Source organism: Eptatretus burgeri, chromosome 13, assembly GCF_056783735.1.
Source record: "Eptatretus burgeri isolate ZD-2024b chromosome 13, Ebu_testis_v1, whole genome shotgun sequence".
Classification (NCBI taxonomy): Eukaryota; Metazoa; Chordata; class Myxini; order Myxiniformes; family Myxinidae; genus Eptatretus; species Eptatretus burgeri.
The window spans coordinates 22049949-22067681 of NC_140973.1; the positions used below are offsets into that span (position 1 = coordinate 22049949).

The 17733-nt window shown below is 46.6% G+C and overlaps 1 protein-coding gene and 1 long non-coding RNA gene across 5 annotated transcripts in view; one reads left to right on the plus strand and one right to left on the minus strand.

Annotated features, from left to right (window-relative positions):
* The window catches only part of LOC147014047 (uncharacterized), a 52257-nt gene that overhangs the window by 26395 nt on the left and 8129 nt on the right, over positions 1–17733 (plus strand). The window contains exon 1 of one of the 4 annotated variants that reach the window (XM_085851637.1): positions 15561–15623. The exons of the other annotated variants lie outside the window; for them this stretch is intronic. Within the exon in view, the coding sequence (XP_085707763.1) occupies positions 15576–15623 (48 nt within the window). The 5' untranslated portion in view covers positions 15561–15575. Of the gene's footprint in view, positions 1–15560; positions 15624–17733 lie in introns of those variants that run through there. 4 annotated transcript variants of the gene reach the window in all.
* Positions 757–15771, minus strand: LOC147014048 (uncharacterized). The gene is made up of 3 exons (XR_015050623.1): positions 15633–15771; positions 15329–15384; positions 757–886 (listed from the first exon to the last, which is right to left on the minus strand). It is a non-coding gene; the product is annotated as an uncharacterized LOC147014048 (long non-coding RNA).

Here is a 17733-nt window from a genome sequence, read left to right on the forward strand (position 1 = left end):
TCTTGTTATACTTTGTTTATGCCTTATTATATCCCTATCCCTATCATCTCTATTATAGCACTATCTCTCAATGTTGAAGAATCATGAAAAAAAAAAAAATTCTCATCCGGATCCAGATCTTCACTAGCATCTAATATTTTCATCCGTGTCACACACCCAACCTCTCCACCAAATATTGTCCGAATCCGTCCACAACTTTTGGAGATACGACAGACACACTGACATATGGGTGAAAATATAACCTCCGTTCACTTTCGGTGGTGGAGGTAACAAGAGCGGAGATTCTTTGGATTTTTAACACAGTGAGGTGATCATAACTTTTTCCCTGTTCTAATCATATCAGAGCCAAAAACATTTCCAATGGCCTCAGGAAACTGTCCTCTACCATTGGGAAAAATGTGCTACAAGCTGAAAATTGCATAGAAGACAAACATCTGTGATTAGTTTTGCCCTGTAGTCAGGGGAAAACATTTGGATTCCCCCTCCTTCCCCATGTGGTGGTATGAAATGTGATTTGCTCTTTATCACTCAAGGGGCCTACACATTGTAGCAATGTTACTTCCAAGCAGATGAGCGAACCGTGGGAGCTTTAATTCTCAAGGGGTAGGAAAAAAAACTTTTAAAAGTACAATTTTAGAAAAGACAAGCTGTTTTATAGTTAACTTGATCACACAATCTGCCTTAAAGCCTCCCAGTTTTATTTAGTTGTTATTTTAAACAAAAGTATCTTTACAGCAACCGTAATGCTCATGAGAGAGAGATTTTGGAGAGATTGGTCAGTGGATTTAGCACTCTTGTCTTGTCTTCTCTTGTCTCGGATTAGTCGGCATGTGCAGGCTTGCGAGCTCGACTCTCCCAATTTTCTGAAGGGTGAGACCACTGCCCGCTGTAGGTTAGGGCAGGAATTTGTAAATTGTTCAGTGTGTTTGCGATAGCTCGCCGACTCTGCGAGAAGGACACCAGGAGATCTTTAACATCCACCAACTAATGCTGACCGACGGTGTTATGTCCATTGGCTCATAAATCACCCCAAGTACGTGAATCAGGTGGGTTTATTCTCAGCCCCAAAACTCTTCAACACGAATGTGCAGAGCCCTCCAAACCCCCAACTGACCACATCATCAACTTGGGTACAAACAGATGGAGCTATGCTAGAGCATACATAAGACACAGCAACTGCCCCCTTTTTAGAAACTTAAGCAAATACGTAGTTTAATAAATAAGGATCTCAGTCTTCTTCTTCTTTCGGCTGCTCCCGTTAGGGGTCGCCACAGCTGATCATCCGTATGATCCGCATAATGATTTGGCACATGTTTTACGCCGGATGCCCTTCCTGACGCAACCCTGGTCACCTCTTATGACACAGGGATATGGTACACCAATTTTAACCGGGGTATACACCGGCCCAGTACACTGGTACTCATTTCGCCGACCTCGGAAGGATGACAGGCTGAGTCAACCCCCTGGTGTATTAATTCAGTGGCCCAACGGGGCTTGAACTCAGGACCTTTTGGATCCCAAGCCACTGCCCTAACCACTGCGCCAACACCAGGCTATAAAAATAAGGATCTCAGTACTCTTCTTTTTCCCATTTTACATGGGGTTGCCACAATGCTGGTTGATCATCCTTCTCCATTTCCTCCTGTTATTCACGAATTATTATTCCAATCCCCTAACTTCTAAATAACTCTCCACCGCATCCTTCCATCTGATCTTCGGCCATCATCTTCTCCTTCTTCCCAGCAATCCCATCTCCATCACTCGCCTCACCACATACTCTCTCTCTCTCTTTCTCCTCATCAGAAGACCAAACAAATTCAATGTCTTCTCGGGTACTTTCTTCAATACTTCCACAATCTTCACTGACTCCTGATGAGCTGGTTTCTAATCTTGTCAATCCACACATTATCTCAACATACACATCTCATTTACATCCCAGTTTCTGTTTCTCTTTCCTTGATGTTGCCCAAGTTTCCGCAATATATAACAATGCCAGTCTCACAACTGTCTTGTAAATTCTTCCTTTCAGTTTCAGCGGAACTTTTCTATCACACAACACTCCACCGTACTTCCTCCAACTATTCCAACCAGAACTAATCCGTTGTTTAATTTCCATTTATTCCCATATTTCCATCTTCTGTCACCACCCACCCCAGACACTTGAAGATACTCACTTTCTCCAGATATTCACCCATAATCTTTACCCTTACAGCCCGGTCCTCTCTCCTAGGTTCAAACTGACAATGCATTTATTGAGTCTTTGGTCAACTGATCATCATGCCCTATCGTCCAGCGCTTATCTCTATTTCTCAAGATACTCAGTCATCGTCTCATCATCCCCACCACACAGCTCATCATCTCCAAACACCATTGACCATGGCATTTCCTGTCTCACTTGCTCAGTTAGAATACCCAGGACAATCAGGAAGAGGAAGGGGCTTGGTGCCGATCATTCGTTCAATCCTACTTCAAAACTCTCACTCCCTCCCACACTGCTTCTTACTCTTAATCAGGTCTGGCAATCCTTCTACATGTCCTGCAATAGTCGTACATACTTCTCAGGGACTCCAATAATTCTTGCACATATCCTGACTTCCTCCCGAGGCAAATGATCATAAGACTTCTCCATATCAATGAATACAAACTTTATGTTGCTTTGACCGTCCCGTTATTTCTCCATCACTTGTATCAAAACTAAAAAGACATCCGTGGTGCTCCTTCCCGGAATGAATCTGAATTGACCTTCATGGATTCCATGATTTCTCTCAATCTCTGATCCATAAATTTCTTCCATATCTTAAAGGAGTTTATTTCCTCGGTAGTTTTTGCATTATTGGATGTCCCACTTTAATATAAAGTGATGTATGATTAAGGTTATTCATATGTTGTGATACCTAAAATAAAAGGAATAATTAAATAAGTTTGAAAAAGGATATTGCATTGCTGTGTTGACTGACTGTGTGTGGATACAACTTTGAGGTTGTAGGTCCATTGATGTTGAGTAATCTACTGATGAGTACCTGCTGTTTGGAGAGGTTCTGGGCTGAAAGGAAACCTTAATGAAAAACGGTGTCCAGCTGATCTTGGCAGTTCAGAAATCAGTAAATTGCTTATAAGTTAAGGTTATAACTTCAATTAAACGAGCTTTTATAAAGTGTGTGTGTGTGTGTGTGTGTGTGTGTGTGTGTGTGTGTGTGTGTGTGTGTGTGTGTGTGTGTGTGTGTGTGTGTGTGTGTGTGTGTGTGTGTGTGTGTGTGTGTGTGCGCGCGCGCGCGCGCTATGTCTGGCTTCCTTCATGGGACAACAGTGGAGTAACCGGATACTTCAACCAGTATCTCATCAGGTCCGTACTTCCACCGGTATCTCATCAGGTCCGCACTTCCACCAGTATCTCATCAGGTCCGTGGTATCTCATCAGGTCCGTGGTATCTCATCAGGTCCGTACTTCCACTGGTATCTCATCAGGTCCGTGGTATCTCATCAGGTCCGTACTTCCACTGGTATCTCATCAGGTCCGTAGTATCTCATCAGGTCCGTACTTCCACTGGTATCTCATCAGGTCCGTACTTCCACTGGTATCTCATCAGGTCCGTGGTATCTCATCAGGTCCGTACTTCCACTGGTATCTCATCAGGTCCGTACTTCCACCGATATCTCATCAGGTCCGTACTTCCACCGGCGGCTCGTCAGGTCCGTACTTCCACCGGCGGCTCGTCAGGTCTGTGGTATCTCATCAGGTCCGTACTATCTCATCAGGTCCGTACTTCCACCGGTATCTCATCAGGTCTGTACTTCTGCTGGCGGCTCATCAGGTCCATACTTCCACTGGCATCTCATCAGGTCCGTGGTATCTCATCAGGTCCGTACTTCCACCGGTATCGCATCAGGTCCGTACTTCCACCGGTATCTCATCAGGTCCGTACTTCCACTGGTATCTCATCAGCTCCGTACTTCCACCGGTATCTCATCAGGTCCGTACTTCCGCCGGTATCTCATCAGGTCCGTACTTCCACCGGTATCTCATCAGGTCCGTATTTCCACCGGTATCTCATCAGGTCCGTACTTCCACTGGTATCTCATCAGCTCCGTACTTCAACTGGTATCTCATCAAGTTCCACTGCTTTGCCATTTTTCATTCCTCCCGTTGCTGTTCTAATCTCATCCAAATTAATACCAGCCATCATTCCTTGATTTACAACTATAGCTATCTTTACAACGACTTGTTCCTTGATTTACAACTACCTCTTCTGTCTTTTTCTTGGGTTTTCTTCATTCATAAGCCAGTTAAAGTATTGGCCCGACCTCACTTTGATTTCTTCCTCTTTCACTGGAGCTATACCATCAACATCCTCAATTGTGCGGACATTTTCCACATCTTTTGTTAATCTATCCCTCATACCTGCTATTCTAATTAAAGATGTCTTTTTGTCCCTCTTTCATATCAAGACTCACATATTTCTTCCACGGCCAGGGATCTTTCTCGAACAATCACTTTCTTTACATTTCTGTTTTCCCTTTTGTACTGTTCTTTATCTTCTTCAAGCCCTGGCTGTTTCCACTTCTTTGACACGATACCTTCTGGTCTCTAACTGCACTTTCCGTGTTTCGATTCCATCTCCAAGTTTCTTTTCCGGCCTTCATCCTCTCTGATGATCTCCCACACACTTCTTAACCAGTTTTCCTCATCCTATCCACCGCCAAATTCCACCAATCTTCTACGGCGTCCGTCATAACTTATTTGATTTATCTTGGCCATTTCTCCATCTGCTCTATAACTTCCTCCTTCACTTCCAGATCTTTGAGCTTCCACCACCTCATGTTCCTTCTGCTTCTTGTTTTCTGCTGTTTTATTTTCTTTACCATCTGCTATCGGCACTCTGTGTTGGTTGGTCATTGCAATCCTTTGTTTCCTTCACATATTCTTTCCTAACCACGATGCAATTCAACTGCGTTTCTCCACCACCACTATTGTAAATTAAAGGTGGTTGCTATATTTTTGATACCAAGTGTTGAGTATAACAACATATCGAACTCTAAGATCTTGACTACTTATTCATTTACTCCTCCAAGACCATATCAACCATGGATGTCCTCGTATCCCACTCTTTCTCACCCCACATGTCCATTAAGGTTACCGACCACCACAAATGTCATTACCTGGTATTGTTTGCATTACATTGTCCATCTACGCATAAATCTTTTTTTCTTCTCAGGTCCACACCCAATCTGTGGTGCATAACAACTAACCATTTCTGCAGTGAAATCCACAGAACCTAAAATTCCCAGCTCTGGACAGTTAAATTGTTTTACTTCCTTTTCAGCTGTTTCATCAGCTGCAGTAACAGCCAAAGCTTGTACGAATGTTCTGCCCTCCAAAAATAACTTTTTCCTCGTGGACTGACCACACGCCCCCAGCAAACGTCCCAAAATTGCAATGACGAGCTTGTTTGCATAGTCCGTGACATTCTAGTCTTCACTCTGTGTAGTTCGTCGAAAATGATAGGTTTCTGCAACTTCTAACACTTGTGGTTTGAAATTATTTTGGAGAATTTCACACAACTGCTTGTAATTTAGCAGAAGGTATTTCAGGGAGACATGTCTTTCAAAGTGAGGTAAGTGCTCTTGCCGATCAGTGAAATCATCGTAGCCAATTTCTTCCTATCAGCCACTTGTAAAACAGCAGCAATGGTGCCACCTCAGTTTGTCCACCATCGTTTGCGAGTAAAACAGGCCTCCAACCGTCCTTGGTATGCCTCCAAATCGTCGCCACCGAAAGCTTTTAAGGAACTTGGTGGGTTTATTCTCAGCCTCCAAGCTCATCAATGTGTGTGTGTGTGTGTGGAATCCTCCAAATGCCCAACATACCATGTCATCCATTTGGGTACAAAACAGATGCAACTAGAAAGGCACTCTGTAGAGCGCATACCTCCACCACTTAATGCCTGATCCACGAGAACATATCGGGCCCAATACCTTTTTGAAATATTGTGCTGTATATCGTTTTTGGCCCCATATCTCAATGGTGAAAAATTCTTTAAAAGTTATTGTATTGGATCCTGATCCGGATCTTCACCGAAATCTAATGAGTTCGTCCTTGACATACACCAAACCTGCTCACCAAATTTTATCTGGATCCGTCCAAAACTTTGAGATATCCTGCACACAGACAAACAAACAAACAGAGGGGTGAAAACATAACCTCCTTCACTTTCGGTGGTGGAGGTAACTATGCTAAAGCATACATCACACACAGCAGACAGGACACCCAGTTTAGCATCCATCCAAAGGAAAGTTCATACATTATTCAGTCATCCCCCATTCAAAATTGTGATCTTTTCAAACCCATTAAACCACTCCCTCCCCATCCTTCCCCAAAAGTTTGCATATGCATCCATATTGTCCACCCTTTGCATTCTCCCTTACCCTTCATCATTACCTGCACCCCTTGTTAGTCCATCTCTGCCTACTTTCTCCCTCCGCCCTGCTGTTGGTGTTTTCCCCTTTCTCCTGCTGTTCCCTTCATTGTGTTGTGCCCCGATTTGTTCCTTGTCACAGCTCTTCCACGAGCCGAGAGCACGTATTATAAAAAAAAACGGCCATGTCAATCACCTACAGGTCGTATTTTTACTCCGATTTTCACAAAACTTAACGGCCTGGTTGGGGTAGTGACATGCTAGAGGCCTATTGTTGTTGAGGGCAGTAGTTCAAAAGGTCAAATACACCGTCAATTTTAATCTGAATTTATATATATATTGTTGCGAATTCGCGACCGCCGGCGTGCGAACGGCCACGTAACTCGAATCGCGGCACGTCGCCCACCGGACGGACAATTGTCGTGACCCTCTCGGACTAACGCCGGGAGCTAGTCACGGGTGGGCCTTTCGGCCTCCCCAGGATCGTGCCAATCGGCCCCCCGTGTGGGATAGGGTTGTTCGCCAAATTAGACCTATCTAAGTACCCACGCGGAGGGTAGACCGGGCGATCGCACCTCGCCGCAGGTCGACTCCGGACACGGGCCACTTAAGCGACCCATTCCGTACTATCGGGATAACCGAGCGGTGTTATCGTCGGCCTCGACGGTTCCGATTAATTATCGGGCGTATTAAACCCACTACCAACCCTTTACGTGAAGCAAGATGGAGATTCAATTAAAGAAAAGACGAAGCGAAACGGGAAAACAGTTCAACATAATGCACATTTATTCTGCGGCACACGGAGAGCACACATATACAATTACAACAATTATGCACCAAAAGCAGATGTAACAAAAGAAACACAACAATGCAGATCTACAACCGACTACGCGTGCACACGGCAACACTTACACAGTTTTACTTTACAGACGGCGCCAACAACACATTTACTCAAAAGCAAAAGAAAAGGGCCACCCTCAAAGACAAGGGGACAAACGGGGCCTGTGGGCCGCGAGACCGGGTGGATCCTACCCGTGTCTTGTGATGAGCCGCAAATGTGGCGGCGCCCCGACTCCGCGCTCCTGCGCGGGTTTTGTTGGCACTGCTTGGAGTGGGGTGGGAACGGGGCCCCCTTTTTGCACTATCTCAGCGCGGGGGGGGGGGGGGGAAGGAGGGAATTGTTGATGCTCTGGCGAAAGAGGATATCTGGCTTGTTTGGGTCCCGCGACGAGCGACTCCACTGCGACCTCGTCGCCGACCGCCGTCTTCCTTGCCTTGGACCCGAGCTATTCGACCTCCTCCCAATTCTCCTCAGCCGACTGCAGCAAACCACCTCGACCACGCTCCAGGCTTCCCCTCTCTGCCGCTCCCCGACAGACTCTGAACCCCGACAGACTGCCACTCTCCAGACCCGACTTAACTCACGGCTCCACAGACTGCTCCTCTCCAGACCCGACTTGACTGCCTCGACCTTTTCTCCAACTCTCACTGCCGCCAACTCCCTCCGACCCAAACTCACTAAATTCGCCCCGCGCTCGGCGCTTTATAGTCTGGCAGGAGAACCCATATGCAAATTTCTGGATCAGAACGAGCTCGGGGGTGGAGCCACGCTCGCCCATTGGACGGAGAAAAAGGGGCGTGAGTCTCCCCTGATCCTCAAATTTGCATATATCGATTCGACACCGACGCGCCTGGAGGCGGGGCCAAACCACCCCGAGATTGCTGATTGGACGGATCAGAAGTGGGCGTGTATCATTCCTGATCCGACTTCTCCTTGGAAAGGCCGCTATTTGCACCCGCGGCTCGGCGCGCGTCCCGCACAAGGCCAGGACAGCCTGACGCTTGGTGCCCACAAGTGGTGCGGGAATGGCCACAGAAAGAGAAGCGAAGGTGGTGGAGGGTTTAAAGTGGTGGTCCATGGCCATGGCGACGTTTGGAATGGCGGTGATGCGATGTTTGCGGGAGCGAGTTGTGAAGGTAAAGGTCGTGGCTGTTGGCGTTGTTGTTGTGAAGCGGCGTTGTGGTTGGTGGTTGAGACGTGGTTGGTTCAAAATAAAGATAGAACAGAAAAACGACTATCTCAAAGGGTCGCAGCCCGAATGAACCACATTTATCCCCTCGAAACAACGGGTTTGGGGCTAACTACACATGAACTTACAGAGATATCTCACCTACGGGACCTGAATGGTGGTTTGCGAATTTCCTCAACCGCAACACTATATATATATATATATATATATATATATATATATATATATATATATACATATATATATACATATATATATATATACATATATATATATATATTTTTTTTTAAGAAGAACAAGGTGCGTCCAACCAAGAGTAAAAAAACTAGATCGACTGCTAATTTGAGCAAAAAAGCGAGAGCAGTCCCAGTCTCAGGCAATGTTTCGCCAGCTTCACAGCCGGCTTCATCATCCTATATTGTGCTTGATGAAGCTGGCTGCAAAGCCGACAAAACATTGCCTGAGACAGGGTCTGCTCTCGCTATTTTGCTCAAATTGGCGAAGTCGATCCAGTTTTTTTATTTACTTTTGGTTGCAAGCGCTTTCTTCTTCTTTAAAAATGTGTAATCCCAACCGCCGCAATCTTATGCAAATATATTTTTATATCTTCTTCTTCTTTCGGCTGCTCCTGTTAGGGGTCGCCACAGCGGATCATCCGTCTCCATTTCGCTCTATCCTCCACATCTTCCATTGACACTCCAACCACCCACATGTCCGCCCTCACCGCATCCATGAACCTCTTATTTGGCCTTCCTCTTCTCCTCCTGCCTGGTGGCTCCATCTTCAGCATCTTCTCCCGATATACTCCACTTCCCTCCTGTGCACATGTCCAAACCATCTCAATCTTGCCTCTCTCACTTTGTCTCCAAACCGTCCTACCTGCGCAGTCCCTCTAATATACTCATGCCTTATCCTGCCCATCCTCGTCACTCCCAACGAGAATCGCAGCATCTTTAACTCTGCCACCTCCAGCTCTGCTTCCTGTCTTTTTGTTAGTGCCACCGCCTCCAAACCATACAACATAGCTGGTCTCACTACCGTCTTATATACTTTCCCCTTAACTCTTGCAGCTACCCTTCTGTCACAAATCACTCCTGCAACTCTTCTCCACCCACTCCATCCTGCCTGCGCTGTCTTTTTCACTTCTCTCCCACACTCTCCGTTACTTTGGACAGTTGATCCCAAGTATTTAAACCCATACACCTTCCCCACCTCAACTCCTTGCAGCCACACCATACCACCACCCTCCCTCTCATTTACGCATATGTACTCCGTCTTACTCCGACTGACTATCATTCCCCTTCTCTCCAGTACGTACCTCCACCTCTCGAGGCTCGCCTCAGCCTGCTCCCTACTCTCCCTACAGATCATGATGTCATCCGTGAACATCATAGTCCATGGACACTCCAGTCTGATCTAGTCCGTCAACCTGTCCATCACAATTGCAAACAGGAAAGGGTTCAGGTCGATCCTTGGTGCAATCCCACTTTTACCTTAAACCGGTCCGTCATTCCTACCGCACACCTCACCGCTGTCACACTGTCCTCATACATATCCTGCACAATCCTCACATACTTCTCCACCACTCCCGACTTCCTCAAACAATGCCACAACTCCTCTCTTGGCACACTCTCATAAGCTTTCTCTAAATCCACAAACACACAATGTAACTCCTTCTGGCCTTCCCTATACTTCTGCATCAACATTCTCAAAGCAAACATCGCATCAGTGGTGCTCTTTCCTGATATAAACTCATATTGCTGCTCACAAATCGTCACCTCTCTTCTCAACCTAGCTTCCACTACTCTTTCCCACAACTTCATGGTGTGGCTTAACAACTTTATCCCTCTGTAATTTCCACAGCTCTGCACATCATCCTTGTTCTTGAAAATCGGAACCAGTACACTTAATCTCCACTCCTCCGGCATCCTCTCACTTTCCAAGATTTTATTAAACAATCTGGTTAACAACCCCACTGCCAGCTCTCCGAAGCACTTCCATGGCTCCACTGGTAAATCATCTGGGCCAACCGCCTTTCCACTTTTCATCTTCTTCATAGCAGTCCTCATTTCATCCTTACTTATCCACCCCACTTCCTGATTCACTATCTCCACCTCTTCCAACCTTCTCTCTCTCATTTTCTTCATTCAGCAGCTCCTCAAAGTACTCCATCCACCTTCTCAACACACTCTCCTCGCTCGTCAGCACATTCCCATTTACATCCTTTATCACCCGAACCTGCAGCACATCCTTCCCAGCTCGGTCACTCTGTGTTGCCAATCGGTATAAATCCTTTTCCCCTTCTTTTGAATCCAACTTCTCATACAGCTCATCATATGCCTTTTTCTTAGCCTTTGCCACCTCTCTCTTTGCCTTTCGCCACCACTCCTTGTACTCCTGCCTACTTTCTTCATCTCTCTGACTATCCCACTTCTTTTTCGCCAACCCCTTCTTCCTTATACTTTCCTGTACTTCCTCGTTCCACCACCAAGTCTCCTTATCTTCCTTCCTCTGTCCAGATGTCACACCAAGTACCTTCCTTGCTATCTCCCTCACCACTTCTGCTGTGCTTGCCCATCATCCCACTCAACTTTACCACCATCCAACACCTGTCTCGCCTCCTCCCTAAATTCCACGCAACAGTCTTCCTCCTTCAGCTTCCACCATCTGGTCCTTGGTTCAGCCCTCACTCTCTTCCTCAACCTCAACCTCACCTCCAACATCATCTTACAGACCACCAATCGATGCTGTCGAGCTACACTCTCCCCTGCCACCACCTTACAGTCTCAAATCTCTTTCAGGTTGCATCTCCTGCTTAAGATGTAATCCACCTGTGTGCACTTTCCTCCACTCTTGTAAGTCACCCTGTATTCCTCCTTCTTGAAATACATATTTACCACTGCCATTTCCATTCTTTTTTCAAACTCTACCACCATTTGCCCTTCCACATTTCTCTTGTTGAGACCGTACCTACCCATCACCTCCTCATCCTCTTTATTCCCTTCCCCAACATGCTCATTGAAATCTGCTCCAATCACCACTCTTTCATCTAACTCACTCCAGAAATCTTCTTTCTACTCCATCTCACATCCCATATGTGGTGCATATGCACTGATGACATTCATCATCACTCCTTCAATTTCCAACTTCACACTCATCACTCGGTCAGACACTCTCCTCACCTCCAATACCCTCTTGACATAATCTTCCTTCAGGATTTCCCCGACACCATTTCTCCTCCCATCCACACCATGGTAGAACAGTTTGAAACAACCTCCAATGCTCCTTGCCTTACTCCCCATCCACTTGGTCTCTTGTACACACAGTATGTCCACCTTTCTTCTCTCCATCATATCAACCAACTCTCGCCCTTTGCCAGTCATTGTCCCAACATTCAGAGTTCCAACTCTCACCTGCACACTTCTACCCTTCCCCCTCTCCCACTGCCTCCAGACTCGCCTTCCCCGTCTCCTTCTCCTCCTTTGCCCAGCAGTAGCACAATTTCCACTGGTACCCTGCTGACCACCGGTACCGGTGGCGGTCATTGGTAACCCGGGCCTCGACCGATCCGGTATGGAAATTCGTTTTGTTGTCCGCATAATGATTTGGCATAGAAGCCTGGTGTTGGCTTAGTGGTTAGGGTGGCGGCTTGGGATCCCAGGATCCTGAGTTCAAGCCCCGTTGGCTGCTGAATTAACACCAGGGGGTTGACTCAGCCTGTCATCCATCTGAGGTCAGCAAAGTGAGTACCAGTGTACTGGTCCCGGTGTATGCCCCGGTTAGAATAGGTGTACCATATCCCTGTGTGTCGTAAGAGGCGACCAGGGTTGGCGTCAGGAAGGGCACCCGGCCATAAAAAACATTGCATCAAGAAAAAGCCTAACCCCTGCAAAGCAGGGAAAAATGGCTGTAAAAACGGTCATTTTATAATGATTTGGCATAGGTTTTTATGCCGGATGCCCTTCCTGACACAACCCTGGTCGCCTCTTACGACACACAGGGATATGGGACACTTATTCTAACCGGGGCATACACCGGGCCCAGTACACTGGTACTCATTTCGCCGACCTCGAAAGGATGACAGGCTGAGTCAACCCCCTGGTGTTGTACAACTTGGTATATATTGTTGTGGTTGAGGAAATTCGCAAACCACCATTCAGATCCTGTAGGTGAGATATCTCTGTAAGTACATGTGTAGTTAGCCCCAAACCCGTTGTTTTGAGGGAATAAATGTGATTCATTCAGGCTGCGACCCTTTAAGATAGCCGTTTTTCTGTTCTATCTTTATTTTGAACCAACCACGTCTCAACCGCCATCACACAACAACCACCAACCGCAACGCCGCTTCACAACAACGCCAACAGCTACGACCTTTACCGTCACGGCTCGCTCCCGTAAACATCGCATCACTGCCATTCCAAGCGTCGCCATGGCCATCACGCCACTTTAGGCCCTCCACCACCTTCACCTCACCTCCTTCTGCGGCCATTCCCGCGCCGCTTGTGAACGCCGAGCGTCAGGCTGTCCTGGCCTCGTGCGGGACGCGCGCTGAGCCGCGGGTACAAAGAGCGGCCTTTCCGAGGGGAAGTCGGATCAGGAATGATTAACGCCCACTTCCGATCCGTCCAATCATTAAGCGCGGGGCGATTTGGCCCCACCTCCAGGCGCGTCGGAGTAGAATCGATATATGCAAATTCGAGGATAAGGGGAGGTTCACGCCCACTTTTCCTCCGTCCAATGGGCGAGCGTGGCTCCGCCCCCGAGTTCATCCTGATCCGGAAATTTGCATATGGTTTCTCCTGCCGTACTATAAAGTGCCGAGCGCGGGGCAAATTCAGTCAGTTTCTGTTTCGGGCTCGGGCGAGTTGGAGAGGTGTGGCGGCGGCGAAGTGTGGCAGCAGCAGTCGACGGGTCTGGAGGAGAGTCGGACTGTCGGGGTTCGGAGTCTGTCGGGGAGCTGCAGAGAGGGGAAGCCGGGAACTCGGTCGAGGGCACAGTGGAGTCGCTCGTCGCGGGACCCAAGCAAGCCAGATATCCTCTTTGCCCAGAGCATCAACAACCCCCCCTGTTTCCCCCCGCGCTGAGATGGTGCGAAAAGGGGGCCCCGTTCCCACCCCATTCCAAGCAGTGCCAACGAAACCCGCGGAGGAGCGCGGAGTCGGGGCACCGCCGCGACATTTTGCGGCTCATCACAAGACGGGTGGGCTCCACGCGGTCTCGGCCCACAGGCCCGTCTGCCCCCTTGTCGTTGAGGGTGGCCCTTTTTCTTTTGAGTATATGTGTTATCGGCGCCGTCTGTAAAGTAAAACTGTGTAAGTGTTGCCGTGTGCTCGCGTCGTCGGAAGTAGATTTGCATTGTGTTTCTTTTGTTGCAATTGCTTTTAGTGCATAATTGTGTTTCTTTTACATTTGCTTTTGGTGCATAATTGTTGTAATTGTTTATGTGTGCTATCCGTGTGCCGCGGAATAAATGTGAATTATGTTGAACTGTTTTTCCCGTTTCGCTTCGTCTTTTCTTTAATTGAATCTCCATCTTACTTCACGTAAAGGGTTGGTAGTGGGCTAAATACGCCCGATAATTAATCGGAACCGTCGAGGTTGGCGATAACACCGCTCGGTTATCCCGATAGTACGGAACGGGTCGCTTAAGTGGCCCGTGTCCGGGGTCGACCTGCGGCGAGGTGCCATCGCCCGGTCTACCCTCCGTGTGGGTACTTAGGTAGATCGAATTTGGCGAACCCTATCCCACGCGGGGGGGCCGATTGGCACGATCGTGGTGAGGCCGAAAGGCCCACCCGTGACTAGTTCCCGGCGTTAGTCCTAGACGGTCACGACGGAATTGTCCGTCCGGTGGGCGACATGCTGCGATTCGAGTTACGTGGCCGCTCGCACGCCGGCGGGCGCGAATTCGTAACTATATATATATATATATATATATATATATATATATATATATATATATATATATATATATATATATATATATATAAATTCAGTGGCCCAACGGGGCTTGAACTCAGGACCTTTTGGGTCCCAAGCTGCTGCCCCTAACCACTGCGCCAACACCAGGATATATACATACATACATACATACATACATACATACATACATACATACATACATACATACATACATACATACATACATACATACATACATACATACATACATACAAGCCTGGTGTTGGCGCAGTGGTTCGGGCAGCGGCTTGGGATCCAAAAGGTCCTGAGTTCAAGCCCCGTTGGGCCACTGAATTAATACACCAGGGGGTTGACTCAGCCTGTCATCCTTCCGAGGTCGGCGAAATGAGTACCAGTGTACTGGGCCGGTGTATACCTCGGTTAAAATAGGTGTACCATATCCCTGTGTCGTAAGAGGCCACCAGGGTTGCGTCAGGAAGGGCATCCGGCGTAAAACATGTGCCAAATCACTATGCGGATCATACGGATGATCCGCTGTGGCGACCCCGAATGGGAGCAGCCGAAAGAAGAAGATACACACACACACACACACACACACACACACACACACACACACACACACACACACACACACACACACACACACACACACACACACACACACACACACACACACACACACACACACACACACACACACACACACACACACACACACAGTCATGCGCCACTTAACGACGGGGTTATGTTCTGAGAAATGCGTCGTTAAGCGATGTCGTTGTTGTGCGAACAACATTGTTTTTTTCGTTTTCGAACATCGTACTAACACAAAACTACACACCTAGGCTATATGGTGTAGCCTATTGCTCCTCGGATATAAACCTGTACAGCATGTTGCTGTACTGAATACTGTCGGCAATTGTAACACACATCCAAGAGAGACAGAAGACACGTTAGTTTTACCTTTGTGCTCTTCATGACGGCCATCGGTGTTGTTAGCAGCAGCTTACAATCTCCTCCTGCATTGATTATAGAAAGGTGAATAAATAGCGTTTGTATTTTATAAATACGTAATCATTGCATCTGCTACAATTTACAAATGAAGAAATTTACAAATGAAGCACCTGTCAATTGTGATAGATATGTTTTCGGAACAGTGCGATTGTTTTAACAACATAAAAAGCTTCACTAAAAATAAATTTGTTTTTTAATGTCGACGAAGAACAACGATTTATTCGCGGAATTCTTCAATTCAAAGGTAATTTACTTGCGAGAAGGTAAACGTGAAAACATTGGTTCAGTTTGAAAGCCGATTTCCTTGAATCCCGATTTTGCACGATCCTGTTTTTTTTGCGATGACATTTTATGGACCTCAACGATCGCATTATAACGGGACCACCCTGTCGTTTATTATCATTATGAGGTATTATGTACTGTACAGTGTACATAATTGTATGTGCTATTTTTATACGAGGTTACATCACTCGGCGATAGGAATTTCTCAGTTAAATTTTTTTTTTTTTCAGAGCTGGCAGATCAGTCATATATGCGATCCGTCGTTGCCCGGAACGTCGTGAAAGGCCCAGTCACACCTTGACGTTTTTGCCAGCTTATGCCAATTTTGGAAAATTTGTCTAAAACGCTGGTACACGTCGAATGCGTTATTGGTAAGTTTTGATAACATTGAGAGCATGCTGAAAAACAATGCCATACGTCGTTGTACGCTGGTTTTAAACGTTGTACTTTTCAGTTGTCCTCAAATTTTCTATGCTTGAAATTTTGAGACTTATGCCAGCGTATGACTCACACGTTCCGCATAACACTGGCCATAAGTTGTCGGCACGTCACGCGATCGTTGACACACGTTACTTGTAAGTTACTCATAAGTCGAAACACGTCGAGGTAATGTTTAGCGTACCCGAAACTTATTTCTAACCTATGAGTAGTGTGTTGTACTCACGTTACGCGATCGGTGACACACATCGACACACGTTACTTGTAAGGTGTTTATAAGTCGAAACACATCAAGGTAATGGTTAGCGTCAGTGTTCCAGACTCCGTTTTTTTTTTTTTCTTCCTTCCTTCGGTATGATGGTGATTGACACTTCGATTTCTAGTGCGGTTATAATATAATATAATATAATTAATAGGCTGCCGCTCAACGATTTAAATCATAACCGTACTGTACGCTGAACACCGTCATACTGAAGAAAAAAAAAACCGGGAGTCTGGAACACTGATGCTAACCATGACTTTGACGCGTTTCGACTTGAGTACCTTTCAAGTTACGTTTGTCAACGATCGCATATCATGCGTACAACTTATTCCCATCGCATGCGGAGCGTGTGTCATACGACAAGTTCGTCGTAAAATTTTCAACATGTTTAAAATTACAAGACGTACTCCACTTAATACGACATATGATAGCTCACTTTAGCGTTCTATTCATGCATACCAAACTTACCCATACCGTATTCGACGTGCGCCAGCGTTTTAGACGCATTTTTCAGAGGTCGGCATACGCTGGCAAGATCGCCAAGGTGTGACTGCGATGTTGACACTTCCATTTCTGCGGCGGTTATGATTTGAATCGTTGTGCGGCAGCCTTTTCATAACCTACGCCACGTCATCGTCGGCGATGCGTGCAGCGCGCTATGCATAAGTTAGAATATCGTTGGGCATAGGTTGTGAAGGCCGACAACAGGTTCAGCATTCGTTGGTATAAGTTATCTATAACACAACGAAACGTTCTGTGTCCGTTACTAATACGTTATGCATAAGACAAAGTCATTATGAATACGTCCGAATCTTAAAAAAAAAACATCAAAAGTTCAGCGTAAGCCAGCGTTTTACATACATTTTAATACGTTGCCATTGCTGGCTAAAACGTCAAGGTGTGACTGGGCCTTAAGCGGCGCATGACTGATATATATATATATATATATATATATATATATATATATATATATATATATATATATATATATATATATATATATATATATAATTATAATTGTTACGAATTCTGGCCTGCCAGGCGTGTGAGCGATTGCGTAACTCCAATCGCAACCACGTCGCCCACCGGAATGGACAATTCAGTCGTGACCCTCCTGGAACTACCACCCGGAGCCAGTCACGGGTGGGGGTTTAACCTCACCACAATCGTGCCAATTGCCCACCTGCGCAGGATAGGGTTGCTCGCCAAATTCAACCTACCTAAGTACCTGCGCGAGTAGTCGACCGGGCGATCGTACCTCGCCGCAGGTCGGCCTCGGACACGAACCGCTTCAGCGGTCCGTTCCGTGTTACAGTGATAACCGAGCGGTGTTATCGCTGACCTCGACGGATCAGATTCTCTTCTTTACCCT